This window comes from Heptranchias perlo, chromosome 19 (genome assembly GCF_035084215.1).
Source record: "Heptranchias perlo isolate sHepPer1 chromosome 19, sHepPer1.hap1, whole genome shotgun sequence".
In the NCBI taxonomy this organism is placed as follows: domain Eukaryota; kingdom Metazoa; phylum Chordata; class Chondrichthyes; order Hexanchiformes; family Hexanchidae; genus Heptranchias; species Heptranchias perlo.
The window spans coordinates 14,117,701-14,139,764 of record NC_090343.1 but is presented as its reverse complement, the minus strand read 5'-3'; the positions used below and the strand labels follow the sequence as shown (position 1 = coordinate 14,139,764).

At 42.8% G+C, this 22,064-nt stretch overlaps 1 protein-coding gene across 2 annotated transcripts in view; it reads left to right on the top strand.

The window, feature by feature from the left end:
* lama5 (laminin, alpha 5) overlaps nt 1-22,064 on the top strand; it is a 247,530-nt gene that overhangs the window by 199,576 nt on the left and 25,890 nt on the right. For both annotated transcript variants that reach the window (XM_068000366.1, XM_068000365.1), the window contains exons 52-65: nt 581-748; nt 2,621-2,817; nt 3,180-3,296; nt 4,676-4,830; nt 6,719-6,860; nt 10,134-10,236; nt 10,322-10,438; nt 12,563-12,748; nt 14,311-14,450; nt 15,965-16,147; nt 16,241-16,377; nt 16,786-16,939; nt 18,491-18,624; nt 20,383-20,542. In XM_068000366.1, coding sequence (XP_067856467.1) covers nt 581-748; nt 2,621-2,817; nt 3,180-3,296; nt 4,676-4,830; nt 6,719-6,860; nt 10,134-10,236; nt 10,322-10,438; nt 12,563-12,748; nt 14,311-14,450; nt 15,965-16,147; nt 16,241-16,377; nt 16,786-16,939; nt 18,491-18,624; nt 20,383-20,542 — 2,093 coding nt within the window. The remainder of the gene's footprint in view (nt 1-580; nt 749-2,620; nt 2,818-3,179; nt 3,297-4,675; nt 4,831-6,718; nt 6,861-10,133; nt 10,237-10,321; nt 10,439-12,562; nt 12,749-14,310; nt 14,451-15,964; nt 16,148-16,240; nt 16,378-16,785; nt 16,940-18,490; nt 18,625-20,382; nt 20,543-22,064) is intronic.

The following is a 22,064-nucleotide window of genomic DNA, read 5'->3' as shown; positions in this document are numbered from 1 at the left end:
CAGATAGACTTAAAAGATCCCATGGCACTCTTCAAAGAAGGGCTGGGGAGTTCTGCTGGTATCCTGACCAACATTTGTGCCTCAGCCAACACCACATTCATCTCACTGGTGTGTGTGTGGTGTGTTTGGGACGTCCTAAGGATGTGAAAGACTCTATAAAAATGCAAGTTCCTTCTTTATCTTTCTTTTTCCAGATGCTGACCGACCTGGGGGAAGAATTCCTCTGGTAGCTGTGTGTAGCTGATAGCTTCACACACTCTTGTGAAGATTTCCTGATTTTCACTAGATTCATAAAACTTATTTACGATGTTGTTACACATAGCGACTAAAGGAACTCTTACTGCTTGCTACACGTTTCCATACTTTTTGATTTTATTTATTAAACAGTCTCCTCGTTGGCTGCCTCAGCTAATCAGTCCTGCGTGATAATCTACAATCATGCTCGGGTTCTCACTTTTACAGAGAAATTTTCCTCGTGGTTCCTTTTTGCAGGCTGGTTGGATCTGAATCCTCATGGACTCATCTAACCTGTTTAATTTGAAAAATGACACTGAGTTCCCTTTGAAACGCTTTCATTCAGATCTGATTGACCAGATGAACAAGACACAGTTGGACACCAGTGTGCCGTCTACTAAAGAATTTGTAGAGAAACTTGCTGAGGTTGAGAAGTTATTGAAAGAAATGAGAGGCCGAGATTTCAGCAGTCAGCAAGATGTGGCTGAGAAAGAGGAAGATGAAGCGAAGAAATGTGAGTACATCGGGCTAGAAAGTCCGATAAGTGAAGTTCACACATGAATACTTAATCTGTTCGTACTACATTCCTAAGCGTGCCAGTTTTATGCTGGTGTTAACCTGTTTATTTTAATTCATTAACGCCGGTGTAAAATACCTCACACAGGAATGTAGTATGAACACATTAATTGGAACTTTGTCGATCAGAATTTCTACCCTATAAACCATTATAGTCACATGCCAGATAGACCTGTTCTGTTCTCAGTCAGTGAGGTTGAATGGATGCTCCATCACTGTAGGAAGCTCGTATAGCACAATTATCAGTCCTCTAAAATGGTTGGGGATAATCTAGATATGATTTGCTGGTAAAGGGAGGAAAGTGCCAAATAAAAATGGAGGATGAAGGCAACACTTTTTATATTATTGAAATTCTCTGTGGTGCCACGTTCCTTGACAAACAATAGCAAATTTTGCCATCTCGGTTGCTCACCGAACTATTTCCTGCAGGCTGCAGTCCTGAGTAATGACTTACTTTAGTACCACTCAGTAATACGTCAACATGCTATCCTGTGGAATGATAGGATGCCAGTCTGTGCCCATGATTGTTTATCTGATTAGCTGTTGATTTCACTGAATATATTTAAGAAGGAGCTAGATAGATTTCTACACACAAAAGGCATCAAGGGGTATGGGGAGAGAGCGGGAATATGGTATTGAGATAGAGGATCAGCCTTGATCATATTGAATGGCAGAGCAGGCTCGAAGGGCTGAATGGCCTACTCCTGCTCCTATTTTCTATGTTTCTATGTTTCAATCATGCCACCATGGTCAGGTGCTAAGTGCATTTCTCCCACAGGAAGAGGCAAAATTAATGCCTTTTCTGCTGAACTGTTCCTGGTTCCTTGTAGCATTTCTTTGCTTTCACTTACTGGAGGGCAGGAGATGGGGAGGTAATTCTAGTTCTTTCAAATTCCATAGCTAGGAATGGGGACCATGGAGCAGTAATTCTGGCAAGGGCCATGTGAGAAAGGGAAGCCAATTGGGCCATATTATGTTTACCAGTGCTTTCAAAATCCAGATTACTATACCAATGGGACTGACAATTTCTGGAAATATGAACATTTATTTGCTTAATTTGTTGCTAAAATTTTAGGTAACACCATTACTGGCTTTATACTACTGAATGGGTTATGGAACTGTTTTAAGAACTGGCAAAGATCCTGATCCAGTTGGAATAGACGCACTTTCCCCAATTTTTGACATTATCACATTATCATGATTGACCTTGAAGAGGTGCAGAAAACCTGTCAGAAAATGTCTACAGACTGAAGACTCCAAGCTGTTTAATACTTGTCTGTTTTATGCCACAAATATATTATAGTCAAAAAGTATACATGTTTGAGAGATGCATGACATCTGCCTGCCCTGGATAAATTAACAATTTTCGGAATTGTACTAGGAGATCTGTAGCAAATTGGATTAAAACAGTTGATGCTGTGTCATCCAGCACCTTCAAAAAGGATTGGATAAATATTTGATTCAGAATTGAATTGAAGGTTACATATATAATCATAGCTCGAGATAAGCGAATACCCCATGGAATAAAATAGCTCCTGTAGGGCCTGAGAAAGGTCATCTGTGGAAAGTAACCAACTAAGATTGAATAGTGGAAAATATGAATCAGTTCACAGAGTTAAAATATTTTCTAGAATGAATCACCCTTCAGGAAAGGGGGAGAAACTTCTGGGAAAGAAAGGTGGAGTGGGGTCCATAATAGAGTAGGTCGGTGGAAGCAACAGGCTTAATGGGCTGATCTTGTACCATGATTTCTTGTGTTCTAAACGTAGAGGCCTGGTTAGCTTTTTAACCTTTCTACTTGCTCTTTTAGTACTTGAACTTGTCAAAGAGCAGCTGGAGAAACCATTACAAGATATTAGAGATTTTGTTGACACCATCAGCGATAAGCTGCTGAAGCATAATTCTGAAATGATGGACCTTAGGGATGCCCTTAATGAAGCAGTTAATAAAACTGGGCAGGCTAACGAAAAGAACAAAATCAACGAGCTTTTACTGGCAGAGAGCAAGGTAAGATTTTGTGCATTCAATTATGCGTTATACTCCAACAGCTGTTTGGGGACATCTGGCCTGGTTGCACTTTGAGAGAGAGAGTAATTGCTAAATGCTTTACTTTTTCCAGTAAATGCTGTGTTTTATCTCTTTGACTTATATATATTGACCTATTTATTTCACTTTCAACCAGTAACAGCTCTTGAAATGCATACAGACTATATTCTAAGAGGGGAGCATCAAGAGACGGTTCCTCCAATGTAATATTATGATACAATTCATGATAAAATCCATGTGCAACTACATTCCATTTACTATTTCTAAAGAATGCTGCTTCCATCAGCAACTGGAATCCATGTTATTCTTCAATTTACTTATAGCAAAAAGTTGGAGAGTTGGAAAACTTGCACAAGCAAGTACTGGAATTGTTGAAGATGGCAGACGATGCCTTGGTACAGGTTTCAGACCTCCTCCAGATGTTGGACAATGCAAAGGAGGTAAGTGACACTGAACGTGCAATAATTACGAGTCCTAGAGTTGATTGTGATGACTCAATCATGGTCGGTCTGTGGCACCAGAGAAGAACTATGATTTTCACCATACAAGTAGAATGAGCCTCAATTTCCTGCATTGCATACCAGACTGATTCATTTTTATTTTATTGGGCTTTATTTAGTCAACCTTATCATCCCCCAATTTTCTTCTGTTTCCAAAATGTTGAGGTACAGCTGCATAGATGCTGGTGTTCTCTAGTACTTCACCCAACTAGGCATTCTTTATATGTGGGCGTAGACAATGAGTGTCAACAGGCTATTTTGACCATGGAGAATATCACGGCAGAAACTTGATTGTCTCATCACTCAAAGCCCACACATGCACATTCTCCAGCAGGGGGTTGCTAGAAAGCAATCAGGAGCAGGAACTCTGGCTGAAATTTTTCTTCTAATTTCTCTATCCTAGGGATGCGGAAGCCAGCTGTAGTTCCACCACCACCACCCCAGCTGAGATCAGGTTACTCTGTGTAAACCAGGAACTGAAACTAGTACTGTCCTGATCTACACTGTTTAGCTTTACGCTGTACAGTGCAGTTACCATTTGAGCTGCCAGAAGCCTAGTTGAACTTCTGATAACTCCAAGTGTAATTCCACAATCCTGCACTTCCAGGAGAACAAATCAAAGGTAATGATACAACATGGCCCTGATTCTCTGACCCATGCTCTCTGTGAGCACTGCTCACAGCTGGGAGCACGGGATTACAGAAATACCACTGCTGTCTGCAGCAACGAATCATTTTCTACTCTTAAATATTTCCATGAGCTCAGTTTTAACTGTTAGAAGTAATCCTATCCAAATTAGAAAGAACTTGTGCTTCTATTGCACCTTATCATAACTTTCAGAACATTTCAAAGAGCTTCCTATCCAATGAATTACTTTCTGAAGTACCGCCACTGTTATGTGAGTAAGCACGATAACCAATTTGCACACAGTAAGGTCCCATAGCAGCAAATTTGGTGAATTACCAGTTAATCAATTTTTGGTAGTGATGGTTGAAGGGAGGAATGTTAGTTAGGACATCAGAACTCTCTGCTCTTCCCTGAATAGTGCCATAGGATTTTTACATCCAGCAGAACCATCAGAAACAGGTAGACCAGTCATCAATTTAACGCCTCATCTGAAGGACAGCCTCTGACAATGCAATACTCCAGATTATGTGCTCAAGACCAGAAGTAGGGCTTCAACTCAAAACTTTCTGACTCGGAGATAAGTGTACTATCAACTGAGCCAAACTGACACTATTGATTTGTTTTAGGTTGAACATTAAAATTAGGTGTGTGTTAAAAGTAATAGTATTTCATTTTGCTTTCTTGGTAACCAGGAATATGAGAGGTTGGCTGCGATGTTGGATGGAGCCAGGATGCCTCTCATTGAAAAAGTGAAAAAATTCTCACCTGCAAGCGCTAAAATTCCAATTATTGAGCGTGCTGAGGAACATGCACAGTTCCTGGATGAGCTTGCTAAAAACCTGTCCAGGTAAATTTATTTAGAAGTAAATGAAAGTTCATCAGTGTCTGTGTCCAGTCCATGGCTTTGGGTTAGGTCAATAAAATGCAAAGTAATTTTTCCTGCTCTGTACAGAGGCTGTTTTATATTGGCCCAGAATTTGCTGTCAAAATAACAGTGAGGTTAATGGAGCTCGCCGTTATTTATGTCCAAATTGCACGGCAACTTCAGGTGAAGACAGATGCGCGGTTAAACGCAAAAATCCAGAAGTTGCTGCCTGAGATGCCGTTAGCTTCATGTAAACAGCATCTCACTGTCTGCCTCACCATTGACATGCATTGAATGGCTTGAAGTTCCTGTATTTACGTGGTAGATATGAACTAAACTCACCATAGAACGTTAGGGCTTGTCCATTTCAATCTAAGTATCCTTTTTAACGGCGTGAGAAGTGTTAATTACTGTCAACCTCTCTGATGCCGAAAATTAACTATTACAAATGCAGTCTCATTCCTTCAGGTTTTAATTGTTGTTGAAGAGTTTTTAAAAACTCAAATTCAAATTTTTTACTTTTTCTTTCTGTTTCTTTTATCTCTGTCCCTTAATTCAATCTTTCTTACTTTCTCTTTATTTCTCTTTCTGTACCTGATTTGACATTGAATTCACTATTCTAACTTACACTTCCTGGTTCAGACTCTGCGTTGTTCATTTTAACAATCCTTCACTTTGATTGGTGAAGGCGATAAACAGTTGCTTGCCCTGTTCACACAGACCCTAGATGCCCTGTAGAGGGCGCCGCGCTGTTTCCATCTCCCACTTCCAGCAACTGCCAGTGTAAGATCTTATGGAGATTAAACGGACAAGGGCAAGTCTAACTAACGGCAGGCACCGTTCATTCATCAGCTACAGTAAATTTTGGCCCATTATGCTTTTGTGATATCCAACTCTGCTTCATAGATCTATAGGTATATCTACTTATGAGGGTAGTATTTCAACTTGCCACCTAAACTTAAAACTGGCATTGTGAATCAGCCACCCATTATAGAAACCGCCCGATTTTCATTTTGGCCGATTAGCAATGCCAGTTTTACACCCTGGTGCCAAGTTGTAAAGCTACTCCATGGTGTCCCAAATAAGTGTCTATGCAGATCCAGAACACTCCTTCTTGAACTTGGTTTATGGCTTCCAAAAGAGGAAGCCCATGATGTATCTTAATAAACACTGTGGGGGAATTAGGTGGCTGTGGATTAAATCACAGTTACCTATATGTTTGAATTAATGAAAGTTACAAAGAATTACAAAGAATGTACAGCACAGAAACAGGCCATTCGGCCCAACAGGTCCATGCTGGTGTTCATGCTCCACATGAGCCTCCTCCCATCCTTCTTCATCACCCTTCATATCCTTCTATTCTTTTCTCCCTCTTGTGTTTATCTAGCTTCCCCTTAAATGCACCTATGCTAGTTGCCTCAACTTCTCCTTGTAGTAGCGAGTTCCACATTCTAACCACTCTCTGGTAAAGAAGTTCCTCCTGAATTCCCTATTGGATTTCTTAATAACTATCTTATATTTATGGCCCCTAGTTCCGGTCTCCCCCGCAAGTGGAAACATCTTCTCTACGTCTATCCTATCAAACCCTTTCATAATCTTAAAGACCTATCAGGTCACCCCTCAGTCTTCTCTTTTTTGGAGAAAAGAGCCCCAGCCTGTTCAATCTTTCCTGATAGGTAGAACCTCTCATTTCTGGTGTGTGTGGTTCACATTTCCTAACTTAAATTTCTATTTAAAGCTAATTTGTTTTTGGAACACCCAAAACCAGCATACCAAATTATATTGTCAACAGCATGGAACATTCTATATTTAGATAGCTGGTGGACATATAATAGTTCCCAGCTAAATCAATTCTTGTGGTTGTTGACAGGGCGATTGAAGACACAAACCAAGATGGATTCATTCGACGAGCAGTGAATGCTTCCAATGCATATGCAGGAATTATTGAGGCAGTGGAGAGAGCCAGGATTGCAGCAAAGGAGGCCAATGATGCAGCTGTGAAGGCTTTAAAGGTAAAATGGAGGGTTTCGGACTAAGTGGAGCATTGGATTAGAATATTGTCCTTTTACCTCTGGGACCTGGGTTCCAGTCTAGCTCAAACTAATGGGATGAACGTTTCCTCTATCTGGCGACTACGTGCGTACCAAATAAAATACATTTGGATAATTTCATCCTGGTTTCATGTGGGCGCAAGCTTTTGATGTCAATATTTCTAATGATAGAATCATAGTTCCGATTTTAACTCCCTCCACCCTGCATAACTGGGGTGTCAGTGGCCCAAAAATGGTATTGGGTCACTTACTGCCCCGTTTATGCTGACGATCTGGCCGCTGCCATATTGGGTAGGGTGCTGAGGCGGGCAGGTGGTCGGAGGACCTGACTGATTCAGGTGGGAGGCCACTTGTAATATGCAAATCATGGTTCTACGATTGCAGGTACACACTCCACCCATTTGTACCAGGTGGTGAGCAGTCGAACCAGTAATTTTTAAAGGGACAGCTGGAGGCCGCTCACAAAACGACCCAGGAAATGTTAAGTGCTCCTCCCTGGCCCACATATGAAAACTCTATGCCCGTTGGCCGCTCTGACAAATTCCAGTGGAGGAGCTACCACCACAGCCTTCTCCCCACTCACCACCACCAACCTCTCCATATCCCCACTGTTGCCTCATCTTTCGTCCCCTAATGTTTCATCGCTCCACACCTTTCGAACCACACTCACAACACACAGCCCTCCAACTGTCACATATCCAATTCACACTTACATTCCAACCAGTAGAGAAACTGGTGCTCACGCAAATGTAACATTTTCTAGATTTATAATTATATTGATATCAAAAATATGTTCAATGCTTCAACTATTTTATATGTGTATATTCTACATGCTTTCTCATATCTACCTATTAGTATATTAAAATCTTAGATCTGCACCCATGTACTGTCGACTTTTTCTATGATAAATTCCTATGTCCACTTTTATAATGGAAACTGCCTATGTAAACTCATCAGGCTCTAATTATACCCTCCCCTTCCACCACCATTGCCAGGAGGGTATAATTACATCATGACAAGTTGGCAAAGGCAGTTTATAATGGCAAAATAAAAATAAGGATAGAATGTATGCCTTTAAAGTAGGGATAAATACATAAGACCATAAGAGATAGGAGCAGGAGTAGGCCATTCAGCCCCTCAAGCCTGCTCCGCCATTCAATGAGATCATGGCTGATCTGATTTTTACCTCAGTTCCACTTTCCCGCCTTTTCCCCATATCCTTTGACTCCCTTGCTGATCAAAAATTTGTCTAACTCAGCCTTGAATGTATTCAATGACTCAGCCTCCACAGCTTTTTGGGGTAAAGAATTCCAAAGATTCATGACCCTCTGTGAAAAGACATTCCTCCTCATTTCCGTCTTAAATGGGCGACCCCTTATTCTGAGACTATGCCCCCTAGTTTTAGATTCCCCCATGAGAGGTAACATCCTCTCAGCATCTACCCTATCGAGTCCCCTCAGAATCTTGTATGTGTCAATAAGGTCTCCTCTCATTCTTCTAAACTCCAATCAGTATAGACCCAACCTGTTCAATCTTTCCTCATAAGACAACCCTTCCATACCCGGAATCAACCTAGTGAACCTTCTCTGAACTGCCTCCAATGCAAGTATGTTCTTCCTTAAATAAAGGCACCAGAACTGTACTCAGTACTCCAGGTGTGGTCTCACCAGCACCCTGTACAGTTGTAGCATGACTTCCCTGCTTTTATACTCTATCACCCTTAGAAATAAAGGTCAATATTCCGTTTGCCTTCCGGATTACCTGCTGCACCTGTATGTTGACTTCTTGTGTTTCATGTGCGAGGACACCCAGATCCCTCTGTACCGCAGCATTTTGTAATATTTCTCCATTCAAATAAATTCATCTATCTTATTACAAATGCTGCGCGCATTCAGATAAAGAACCTTTAATTTTGTCTTTTTACCATTCTTTCCTACCCCGGCCCCATTTGCTAGTACACTCTTATGTTTGTACGCTCTGTCCCTTCCTGACACACTCTGTTTATCATTATCCCCATCACTTTCCTGTACTACTTCCTAGTCTTTTCTCTTTATCAATCTAAACTTCGCCCCACCTGAGCCCTCCCCCCTTCTATTTAGTTTAAATCCTTCTCTACCGCCTTAGTTATTCGGTTTGCCAGAACCTTGGTCCCAGCATGGTTCAGGTGAAGCCCGTCCCAACGGAACAGCTCCCTCTTTCCCCAGTACTGGTGCCAGTGCCCCATGAATCGAAACCCACTTCTCCCACACCAATTTTTAAGCCACGCATTCATCTATCTGATCTGATTTACCCTGTGCCAGTTTGGTTCAGGTAATAATCCGGAGATTATCACCTTTGTGGTTTTGCTTTTTAATTTAGTCCCTAGCTGCTCAAACTCCCTCAGCAGAACCTCTTTCTTAGTCCTACCCATGTCTTTGGTACCTACGTGGACTACGACAACTGGATCTTCCCCCTCCCACTCCAAGTTTCTCTCCAGCCTTGAGGAGATGTCCTTAACCCTGGCACCGGGTAGGCAACACAGCCTTCAGGACTCTCGCTCTTGGCTGCAGAGAACAGTATCTATCCCTCTAACTATACTGTCGCCTACTACAACCATATTCCTTTTTACTCCCCCCACTGGAATGGCCCCCTGAACCACGGTGCCGTGGCCGGTTTGCTCATCCTCCCTGCAGTCCCTGCACTCGTCCACAAGGGCTGCAAGAACCTCATATCTATTGGACAAGTGCAGAGGCTGAGGCTCCTGCAGTGCTACCTCCTGGATCCCCGTACCTGCCTCACTCGCAGTCACACCCTCCCGTCCCTGACCACGTGTCAATTCTACAGTATTTAGTCTAAGGGGCGCGATAAAACTGATAAAATTACCTTTGACACAAAGATCTCCACTTGACTGTGAAACTCCACGGGCAATCAACTAACAATATATTTAAAATATTATCCATATATTATCCATATAGCACACACCTCCTATAAATATTGTTTTGATTTTCTGTAATATTTTCCCCGTCGCACTTTGTTGACAATTCAACAGTTATGAAACAGCATGCCCTCCGACTCACCGTGAGCAACGCCATGGGAAATCAGCTAGTGCTTCCAAAATTTAAAAATGTTTCTTCCCTCCGTAATCGGGGTCCCTGTAAAAAGTGCGTTCTCCCCCCCCCACCCCACTAATATTTCTGTCAGACGGTAAAGTATTAACCATTTAATTTGAATATATTTTTGCAAACTGTATTTCAGCAAGTAATGGATGAAGATCTAGCTCGTGAAGCTGCCGATTTAAAGGAGACAGCCACCCTGCTTGAGAAAGAAGCTAAAAAAGCTCAGAAGAAATCAGAAGATGGTAGGTGATAATTCAGTCCACTGTTCTGATAGAAACTCTTTGATGCTGAAGTGCGCAATCACATGTTTTTGTTATCTTCTGACAGAAGTGAAGCCTGCACTGAAAGAATCAAAGAAGCGGCTGAACGATGCCAAAGCCAAGAAACGCCAACTGCTCAGTCAGCTGACGTCTGTTCAAAACATGCTGAAAGGCATTAATAGAGGTTTGTAATTATTCTGACATGAGTTTATGTCGGAGGTGAATTAAAGAGCACAGCCCTTGTAAATGTAACTATTTCCTGTACACCTCTCTAGAATTGCCCTGGGCTGGATACTAACTCGGAGCCAGGAAGAGAGCAGAGGTGGGGGAGGGGAGGATTTTTGAACGGGAAACCCAGAAGTGACATTAGGACATCTTTCAAATTTTTCCAACGGGTTTCACACCCGACAGTCAGCCAGATTGATCAGCTGTTGAGCGGGAAAGCAGCCAGGGAGAGATCGGTATCTTTGGATGGGGGGACCAATCACCGGGGGATGGGGGGCTACGGAGGGGGGGTCGGACATTGTTGGTGGGTGGGGGGGGCGCATCGGACATAAGCTTGCTAAGCCGCAGGGAAGCTCTCCTGCTCCTTCTGGCCCACAAGCAGTGCAATAAAGACACTTACCTCATGGATCGGCCCTCTCGTCTCCTTTTACCTGCCGTGATTCCCGTGGCCTGGAAACCTTTGCAGGAGGCGTTAAATTCTAATGCCTGTTAAATTCAATTTAAAATCGCCTCATTAACGTGATAATGAGGTAAATTGTTCTGATAAGTACCCACCCGCCTGTACTAATTATCGACCCACCTCCACGCATAGGTTACTCACACGCAGTCAACCCACACGTTCTTGGGGGTTGAAATTCCCCCCACTGTTTCTGACTGGCATCAGAATAACAGATTTACACTTTCAGTAACAGGTTTGTGTTGAGCCACTTTTATGTTGGTCCTTCAATTTGGATTCCAGGAGTTTGGCAGCTGGGAGCTAAATCTGAATTTACGCTGTTAAATCTGGTTTCCGCAGACTTGTAAAACCAATTTTACCTTGAATCCTAAATAAAAGACCAATATAAAAGAACGTTTAGTTATTCACACTGCTGCACTCCAGTAATTAAGAAGTTGCAAAATGCCCCCTTCTATAGCTCAACCTTTACCCAATCAGCAAAGGCATTTGTATATCTAATACTCAATCTGTGGTAGTAAAACAAGGCCAGATTTCTACAGAAATTCAGTCTTTGTTTGTCACTGCAAAGCATCTGAATGTTAGTTTTGAATTGGCAATGCAGAAGGTGATGGCCCACCTTCTCCGTGAACTGCCGCAGTCCTTGTGGTGATGGTACTCCCACGATGATGTTAGGTAGGAATTTCCAGGATATTGACTGAATGATGATATATGTTCAAGTTAGGATGGTCTGTGACTAGGAGGAGAACTTGGAGATGATGGTGTTCCCACGACATTGCTGCCCTTGTCCTTCTCAGTGGTAGAGGTTGCAGGGGAGGTAACCTTAATGAATTGCTGCAGTGCATCCAATAGATCGTTATGGCTGCACCTACCCAGCAAGTGGTGAATATTCCATCAAACTCCGGATTTGAGTCTTGTAGATGGTGAAAAGGCTTTGAGGGTTCAGGAGGTGAGCCAGTCATTGCAAAGTACCCAGCCTCAAACTACTCTTATGATCATAGTGTTGATATGGTGGGTCCAGTTAAGCTTCTGGTTAAGATGTTGATGATGGGTGACTGGCAATGGTGACGCCTTTGATGGTCAAGGGGAGATGGATAGGCTTCCTCTTCTTTGAGATAGTCATTATCTGGCAACTATGCACGCAAATGTTACCCGCCACTTGTCAACCCAAGCCTTCTTTTGTCCTATTGAAAATGTTGACAGATAATCAAGAGACAAATCATTTGATTGCAAATAATGATGATTCCAATACACAACAAATAGGGAGGATTTGGGCTTTAAAAGTAAAGTTTGCAATCATTCAACAGAAACTTATAAGGAGTGAGAGGTGTTAAATAGTACTATTATTGTCAGATCAGCCCACTTCACGTGTTGTCCTTTCTCCCTCAATGTGCTTGAATTTGCAATTGATTCCACAGTTGGGAAGCTACATTGTCAAAAAATATCAGACTTTAAGCCATCAAGAATTGTACTGAGTTGCAACGATCTTAACAGATGGAGGTATGAATAGAGTAAGGAGCTCTGAGTGGATTTGACCCAAGACCCCTGTATTTGCTTTTAGATGTATCTTGCTGTTAGATCTGTGATCTTGTACATGCCGTCACAGTGTGAGTTCTGTTTTTCTTGCAGGCGATATAGCTGATAGTATCGCTAGTGCGAAGCAGGTAGCTGCTACTGCGAATGGCACAGCTGTGAATGTGCAGAACACTCTGGTGTCTATGAAAAAGAACCTAGACCAATGGAGAGAGAAATATGGGGGAATACCTTCCGACAGCGAGAACTTTAACAAAACTCTCCAAGAAGCAACTACATCTGGTATGTGGCAACCATTGTTTTCTCCCTACAATATAAATACGTAAAGAATAATTCCTGGTGCAAGGACTGGGTGGTATTTTTGTATCGCAGTTCTTGGAGTAGGGCCACTGTGAAACCAGTTTTCCAGGTGTTTTATTCTAGCATTTATTATATGTCTGTAATAAAGTTCCCAGTTCACTTGATTGTGTGTGTTTGGTGGTTGATATTTTTGGCACTAGTCCAGTACAAAGCCATCTACCACAAACATACAAAATGAGAAAACATAATACGATATGGGTATTAAATCACAGAGAATCAGAATAAAGTACCTTGCAGAGAAGTGTAAACTTGCCAACTTCAAAAGTGACTAATTGAATTTTATTACTTTTATTCAGTTTTTACTGCCAAAGATTCTAAAGCACATACTGCACTCAAGTTGAGAGCAAATATTAGTAACATTTAAGGGTCAATTTTGCAAGGCTGTGCTCCAGTGCAGAGCCTCGCGAGATGGGAGCGTGAAGCTGAGAAGCAGAGATGGAGGGCAGTGCCACTAATTCTTGACCTTCCCAAGTTTCCAGTGACTTGGATGCACTAACCCCTACGCCCCATTCTCCAATCCGCTATCCTATCATGAGAGGTACCCTCGAGAGGAGCACAGTCTCACAACATTTACTCTTTTAACCACTAGTGGGATCCTTTTCCCCTCCTTCCTGCGGTGTATAAATAGAATAAACTATTTATTGTGAGCTAAATATTGTAATATTGTACAGCACCGCTACAGAGGAGGCTGTAGTGTTATCATCCTTCTCAGAATGCACCGTAAAAAGTAGACTGAATAGTGAGCCACCCACTTTCCCTTCTTGTTCTACCCTCCGTTCTACATCGGCAAGATTTTCCTGGCCCCCCTCTGTCCTGTTGCTGGTCAGACACAGCAGGCCTGAATTTGATATAACATGGCCTGTTCACACTGTTAGCATAGATCCGCCACCTGGCAGGGACAGACACCAGCAAATGGGGGAGGCAGGTGAGAACACAGCTACGGAACTGAGAGTCCCGTGGCTGCAGGCCTGGCCACAGGCTTCAGGGCTTTCTGGCTGTTGCTGCTGGAGAGCAGGCCCTGAGGTCTAAAGATTTGGAAGGTCAACTTACCTGGTTCTTTAAGTGACTCTTTGGCTTGCTGCTGGGTCCCCTCACACCCATTGATGTGAGGGGGATCCCAGTGGAAGCCCCACTGCCAGCTTCTTGGGCATCCCTGGGCCACACTGTCAAGAAATTGAGGCAGGAGGCCGGGAACAACCCCTCAACGGTTCATTGGCATTGACATGCTGGATCTCTGCGTATTTCAGGTGGAGCCCCTGCTCTGCCTCCCAGGCAGCCTGGAAAATCCTAGAGCAACGTTTCTTTTCCCTGACCTTTGCACCTGGGGAATAGGCATTCCCCGAGAGGAAAGGTCAGGAAAACCAGTTCTAAACGGTGTTAAAAATGATCCCGAGTTCCAGGCAGAGGATCAGCCATTCACAGTTTATTTTAAAACGGGGTCGATTTTTTGTTTCAAAAGCTTTTTGTTTCTGCTTGTATCACAGTGGCAGCTCTGAATGAAACCATCCCGCTACTCCTGGATAAACTTAACAAGCTGGAAGTCCGGAACCAGACTTCAAATATTTCTGCAAGTATTGATCGCATTCGAGAGCTAATCTCACAGGCCAGAAATGCTGCTAATAAGGTAAGTATTCATCCATCTTTCCTTTTTAATGTTAAAAATTGCTCTCTGGCGTTGTGGTTTTCTTGTTGAGTTGCAGCAATACTCAATATTTTGTCTCAAAGCACTTGTTTGTAAAATAGCCATAATGCTTTGGATTATGGTTTAGGATTTTCTTAAAGGCCGAAATTTGTGAATATGCGTTTTAGATTGAGTCATGGCCAGTATTTATATTCAATATAAAAATGATATATGCACATTAAAAAATACTGTGATACACTGATCTCCACTTACCACGTTCAACTTGTAAAGACAACGCATAGTTAGAGCAAGTGATTTGTTGCGGTGTAACATCCTGCAATAAAACCCTGTAATAAAATCCTGCAACTTTCTACACTTACCCAATGCAGAGCCCAAATGCTGTAATTCTGCATTAAAACATCCCAGAGGCATTGCAATAGCTGGTATAAGAACAATAAATCACCCCCCGCATAAATCACCTTGTCCTTTGCATAGCTCAGCTCGAAATATTTGTCATGCCATTAAGCATTCCTCTGAATGCCTTTGTGCTGTCCCTTTTTCCTGTTACTTACATAGAAAATCGCTACCATTTTTTTTTGAATAGTCAGAGTACAGGAAGAGTAGTTAGAATTTTGCGGATAATTAAGTAGGTCACCAAGGTTTTTAAGTTGGAATTTTAATTTTGCAGCTCATAAGGAACACTCCAAACTTGAATATTCTCGTTGTCCTGCGGTGACACAACCTGTTAACAGCAATAAACTGTATCGCACAGGGAGAAGATGGTTGTCAGATGAAATAATTAATTAAAAAATCATAAAATGGATACTCATAAACCCAGGAAAATAATGCTAAGGTACGAGGATTACAGAAGTAACCAAACAGGGTGGCTTTGGTCCTGCCACTATTAGGCTGGTATATAGTGACTGCTGCTGGAAAGCGAAGACAGTCTGCTTCATCCATGATTTGACATCAGACCAGCAATCGGACAGCAGAGCCACAGCTATAGAATCAAGAGAGGTAATGGAGAGGCAAAGCTCAGCTATGGTTAGAACATGTATGGAAGCTGACCCAATACTTATGGATCATGTCATCAGGTGGCAGCAAATAAATGAGTAATAGGACTAGGTGAAGGATGGAAGCAAGGGGCACACAAGGGCACATGTGGGCACAGGAGACGAGACATTGAAGGAGATGTGCTGGGAAGGAATGGAACCATGTGAGGGGCGGTGACATAGAAATGGACTACAAAGAAGAACTGACAAAGGAGGATCCAGGATTTCATGAGCTGTTCTGCCTATGTCATTTTGAATGCCCAGGACAAGTTATGAGTGTGTGGACATTGAGGTCTGGGTTTGCCACTTTGGGGTGGTGATATTGGCACCACAACATGCTTTTCACAGTATTGCACAACATAACGGACTCCTTAAGTGTATAAACTATTGTGGAAAAATTAAGAAGAAAGTGATACATGCACAGACCTTCATCAGTGTAATCTTCCGACCAACTCTTCTCCTCAGGTGAAAGTACCAATGAAATTCAATGGCACTTCAGGCGTGCAGGTGAGGTCACCTAGCAACCCAGATGACTTGAAGGCTTACACCTCTCTGTCATTCTATATTCAAAGAGAAAAACTGAATCGGAAAAGAAGGCAAGCAGCAGATCCCTCCAATCAGTTTGTCCTCTACCTTGGCGGCCAGAATGTAAGAATAAAAACCTTCTATTTTTATTCTCTGTTTTAACGTCGGTCCTTCTGATTATGGTTGAAAGTTTTAACAAGACTCCTTTCTTTGCAGCCCTTTGGGGATTACATGGGCGTTGCTATGAAAAATGATAAACTGGTGTGGATTTACAAACTGGGCAGTGAGGAGGCCACTCTTCAAACAGATTCTGAAATCAGCAGCGATAGATTTGACACGGTCAAACTAGAAAGGTACATCACCTGCTTCTCTGCCTTTTTTCATCACAAGGAGTAATCACTGTTGGCAATATCAGTGGAGGAACAATTAATGCGCTCATCTAATTATCCTTTCCTCTATTTTAGTGGAGGGCTTTAAAAAAATGAGCTGACGCCTGTGTTAAAATAGCAACGAGAGGAATGTGATACGACCACATTAAGTGTAGTGCCATTTCCAGGCTATCTGTTGTATTAAATTTATGTCGCCAATAAAGTGGCTACCTCATTTGGGAGATTTGGAAAATAATTAAAAATGTGAAACAGGTACAATTACTGCAGAAAGGATAAGGTCTAAAATGCGATGATTCCCACACTCTGGAGGCCGGCAGAACTGCAGTCGTTCCCAAATTAAATGTTCTCTTTAACACTGTTCATCCACTGCAGGATACTGCAATATGGACGAATCTCGTACAGTGTTGAAAAAGGCACTGTAACTGAAACCAGGGGAGACGGGTTTGCTAAAGGTGATGACACCCTGCTGAATCTAAACCCTGAAGATGTTGTGTTTTATGTTGGTGGCTACCCTTCTGATTTCACTGTAAGTACAAAGTGTTGTTTTTTCCTTTTTCAAGCGGAGCATTGTACCTCACTTCATTGAGAAAGGGGCAAAGAATCCCATCTTTACCAGAAAATCCCAGACATTTTGCAGCATCAAATTAGAGTTATCTGGATGATTCGTTGCTGTAATGTGTTGTGCCCTCTAGTGGTTAATTTGATTAATGTAAGGAATCTTACAACACCAGGTTATAGTCCAACAATTTTATTTTAAAATCACAAGCTTTCGGAGATTATCCCCTTCGTCACCTGACGAAGGGGATAATCTCCGAAAGCTTGTGATTTTAAAATAAAATTGTTGGACTATAACCTGGTGTTGTAAGATTCCTTACATTTGTCCACCCCAGTCCATCACCGGCATCTCCACATCATGGTTAATTTGATTGATGTTAAAACACAGAGACACTGAGATGCTCCTGTGATTGGAGCATTTTCAAGAGTGCAGCAGACAAGCATTCTTGAATAGTTTCTCTCCATTTTGTATTTTTTTTTTTCTGTTTCTCATGTTTTTCGGAGTTGTTCAGTTTTTCTAATCTTCAGGTACTTTTTTTAAAAAATGCATTTATGTTACTTCTATTTATTTATATTTTTAACGCTCTCCAATTCTTCTAGACTAGTTATACCACGTATTTTGTGTAGAGGTGAAATGATTTCAACTTCACATCAACACAGAAAGTCATTTAAGCCAAGATTTAGGTAAGAGGAGTGAAACCACCACAGGAGGCAATCTCACACTGCTTTGGCTTCACATCTGCCACAGTATAACCACAACTGGTGCCAAATGGACTGTTGAGTCATGATCATTTGTTCCACTGTAGTACAACCACATCTTTCTCCTCTAGCGGTGGCAGGCTCCCTCCCACCAGGAACCCACCCTGCATTGACAATAACCCCTGACTCAGGAAAATGGGCCAGAGTAATGGTAGGGTTGAGTTCGTAGTAGAAGGTCCTGTCCTGGACCTCCTCTGGCAGGAGGAGGAAAACCAAGGCCCACATGGGATAATTTCCTCCACTACCATCACCCAGTTTAAGGAATACCAAGGCCCTTCTAGCCTTATATCCAAATCATTGATGTACACGGTGAACAGAAGCACTCCCAGAACACGATCCTGTGGGACATCACCACCCACTCCCAACCACTCAGAGAAACAGACCTTCACTCCTAATCTCTGTTTAACTCCCTTCTGACCAGTTTTTAATCCAATATACTAACCTCCTCCTAATTTTTTTACCGCTTAATCATCTTCATATTTTCCCGTGTGGTACCTTGTCTGAGGTTTTCTGTAGAATTGAGAGATTTACAAGACTAAAAACATCTCTCAATACATCACATTCTCTCGTTACATAAAATGTATAGCACAGAAACAGGCCATTCGACCCAACTGGTCCATGCCAATGTTTATGCTCCACAAGTGCCTCGTTAATGCATAGTAAATGCAAAATCTAGTACATTATACTGCAGTCAAGAAACTCTGCATTTGGATTTTCATGTCACAGCTACTCTTACTCAACAAAGCACTGCGGTCTCTTCCAGCTTCCTGAAACACTACACTATCCCAACTTTAAGGGGTGCATCGAACTAGGAACCCTGAATGAAGAAGTTGTCAGTCTGTACAATCTCGTTCAAACATTTGATCTGAACACCACGGCTGATGAACCCTGCAGGAGGTAAGAAGAGAAATTACATGGAAAGTTTGACAATATTGGAAGTACAGTGATGAAAGAGAGTAAAGACTTACATTTATATAATGCATTATCACGTCTCTCCAAAAAAGTCTTAAAGTGTTTCACATACAATGACTATGTAGCGAATGAAGCAGTCATTTTGTGCAGTAGATCGTGTTCCCCAGTCCCTCTCCTCTCACCACTGCTCCTACTTGATCTTGTTACTGTTTGGGGGAAATTCCTGATATCTCAATTTTTGCAAAATGAAGAATTCCTACCCACAGCATACAGCAGCATTGGGTGTATAACATCTGTGGGATCATAGGAAACATAGGAACAGGCCCTCATCCTTAACTTTAAAAAAAAGAACATGTGGGAGATCTGAAAATATAGCATCACTACAGTCGAATTGCACTTTCCTCTGGTTACTTCCGCGGTAAAATGCAATACAGGATAATACCGTATCAACAGCCATTCAGTAAAATTAGTATCCTGAAGAAACCAGTATGTGTAAAGGTGAAAATCAATTTCACATATGGAGACAAAAGTAAAATATTGCAGATGCTGGAAATCTGAAATAAAAACAGAAAATGCTGGAAATGTGCAGCAGGTCAGGCAGCATCCGTGGAAAAAGAAACAGAGTTAACAGGGTAAATTATTACTGCAAGTCGGGAAGGGAGCAGCGGGGGGGCGGGGAGGAAGATGTCCAGGTGGGGTGGATCACGACCTTAATGGGGCCAATCAATTGCACTTCAGGGTTTGATTAACAGGCTGGCTGGCTGTCGAGCAGGAAGGCCTGCTGCAGGCTGCAGCCAGGGATCGGAGGGAGGGAGGGATCATGGCCCGGGAAGAGATCTGGGGGGGCGAGGAGGAGATCGAGGGCTGGGAAGAAGATCGGAGGTGGCTGGAGGTGGGGTGAAGTCAGAGGAAGGTGGGTGCCCACCACCGGGGAAGGGTCCTCAATACGGGGTGGGGGTTGGGGCGGGGGGGTCAGCTGATCGCGGGGGTCCTGTCGGCCAGTTGAACTTGTTGGGCCTGGATGAAGCACTCCTGCTCCTCCAGGCCCACAAGCAGAGCAATAAAGGCACTCACCTCATGGATCCAGCCCTTCCCGCCTGCTTTCACCTGACGTGAATGGGAAGTGATGGGAAACCCGAACAGGTAAGGTTAAATTTGTTTTATTATTCCAATACACAAAATATTAAGTACCTCAAGTACCTCAGTGAGGTTCATTGCCCTTTTAAGTATCGGCCCGCCGGCTTTAAGTGGGGGCGGGACTTCCTGTTGTCTGCTCTCCACACGCAGACAAACCTGCCTGGATTAAACCCAGAGTAGGCGTGTTGGAGCCGGGATGCGATCCCGCTCTGAAAACGGAGCATTTTTACTCCTCACCCGTCCCCAGCCCACCCGTTCTTGGGGGTTAAAATTTACCCCAAGGTTTCATGTCAATAACCTTTCATCAGAACTGGAGACTGAAAGGTCATCGACCTAAAATGTTAACTCTGTTTCTCTCACCACCGATGCTGCCTGACCTGTTGAGTGTTTCACATATGTAGAATTTTGTGTCCTACCACTCACTGGCACTGACTGCTGGTATGTCACCATCTTCTAGCATTTTATGTGCTGTATGAATTGGACTGCAGTTTGTCCACAGATCAAGATCCACGTGCTGATCATTGCTATCAATGGAAAACGAGATCCTAAGAGTGAATGTTTGAGACTCCTGCCTTTAATTAATGATTCTCTGTGCTCTCGTTACAGATACAAATCCACTCAAGGTGCAGACAGTGACAGTTCTTACTTTGATGGCACTGGTTATGCCGAAATCAAAATGCCAAGCTCATTTTCCACTGCCTCGCGTTTTGAACAAGAGGCTCGCATTGCTTCTTACAATGGCATCCTCTTCTTCATGCAGGAAAAGGTAGGTCTTTTTGTTCAAAAGGATTAAAGTGTAACATATCAAAGTTTGCAGATGATTCAAAGATGGGAGGGAAAGTAGAGAGTGAGGAGGACATAAAAAACCTACAAGGGGATATAGACAGGCTGGGCGAGTGGGCGGAGATTTGGCAGATGCAATACGATATTGGAAAATGTGAGGCTATGCACTTTGGCAGGAAAAATCAGAGAGCAAGTTATTATCTTAATGGCGAGAAACTGGAAAGTACTGCAGTACTGCAGTACAAAGGGATCTAGTGCAAGAAAACCAAAAAGTTAGTATGCAAGTGCAGCAGGTGATCAAGAAGGCCAACGGAATGTTGGCTTTTATTGCTAGGGGGATAGAATATAAAAACAGGGAGGTATTGCTGCAGTTATATAAGGTATTGGTGAGACCGCACCTGGAATACTGCATACAGTTTTGGTGTCCATACTTAAGAAAAGACATACTTGCTCTCGAGGCAGTACAAAGAAGGTTCACTCGGCTAATCCCGGGGATGAGGGGGCGGACATATGAGGAGAGGTTGAGTAGATTGGGACTCTACTCATTGGAGTTCAGAAGAATGAGAGGCGATCTTATTGAAACATATAAGATTGTGAAGGGACTTTATCGGGTGGATGCGGTAAGGATGTTCCCAAGGATGGGTGAAACTAGAACTAGGGGGCATAATCTTAGAATAAGGGGCTGCTCTGTCAAAACTGAGATGAGGAGAAACTTCTTCACTCAGAGGGTAGTAGGTCTGTGGAATTTGCTGCCCCAGGAAGCTGTGGAAGCTACATCATTAAATAAATTTAAAACAGAAATAGACAGTTTCCTAGAAGTAAAGGGAATTACGAGTTACGGGGAGCGGGCAGGAAATTGGACATGAATTTAGATTTGAGGTTAGGATCAGATCAGCCATGATCTTATTGAATGGCGGAGCAGGCTCGAGGGGCCGATTGGCCTACTCCTGCTCCTATTTCTTATGTTCTTATCTCCAAACTGGCTGCCATTTGCTGGTCTGCCCAGCCTTGCTTTTGCTCTCTGTACGGACGGTTTTAATGCAATCAAATTCAGTCGACATCCTGACATTCCTCGAGCCCCAGTTTGCCACTGGAAGTGCAGCAGCACGTAATCCCAGGAACAGGGCGATCTACATAGACGGGGAGGGCTCTGTGCCACTTACTCCACTTCCTGGCCATCTGCCCAGCGTGGGGCCAGGAATATTACAATGGCCGTTGACCACTCTGTGGGCAGGGGAGAGGCTGGTCACTTTGACTGCAACGATAAATTTTTTTAAACTGTTGGCAGTTTCTCTGGAGGCATTTTCTTTGTACTGCCCTACCAGGCCCAGGACTTTCAGGAAACATACCATGGTTAATTAGTTTAGAACTTTCATCAAATAAAACTAAACCATTCTCCACAGAATATCCAACTAAGGCAAGCTCCTTATCAAGCTCCTGCTGACGCCAGTGATCTTGGCATCTCATTCTGTGAACACCAACAGCCTTTTGGTTCCACACCCAAT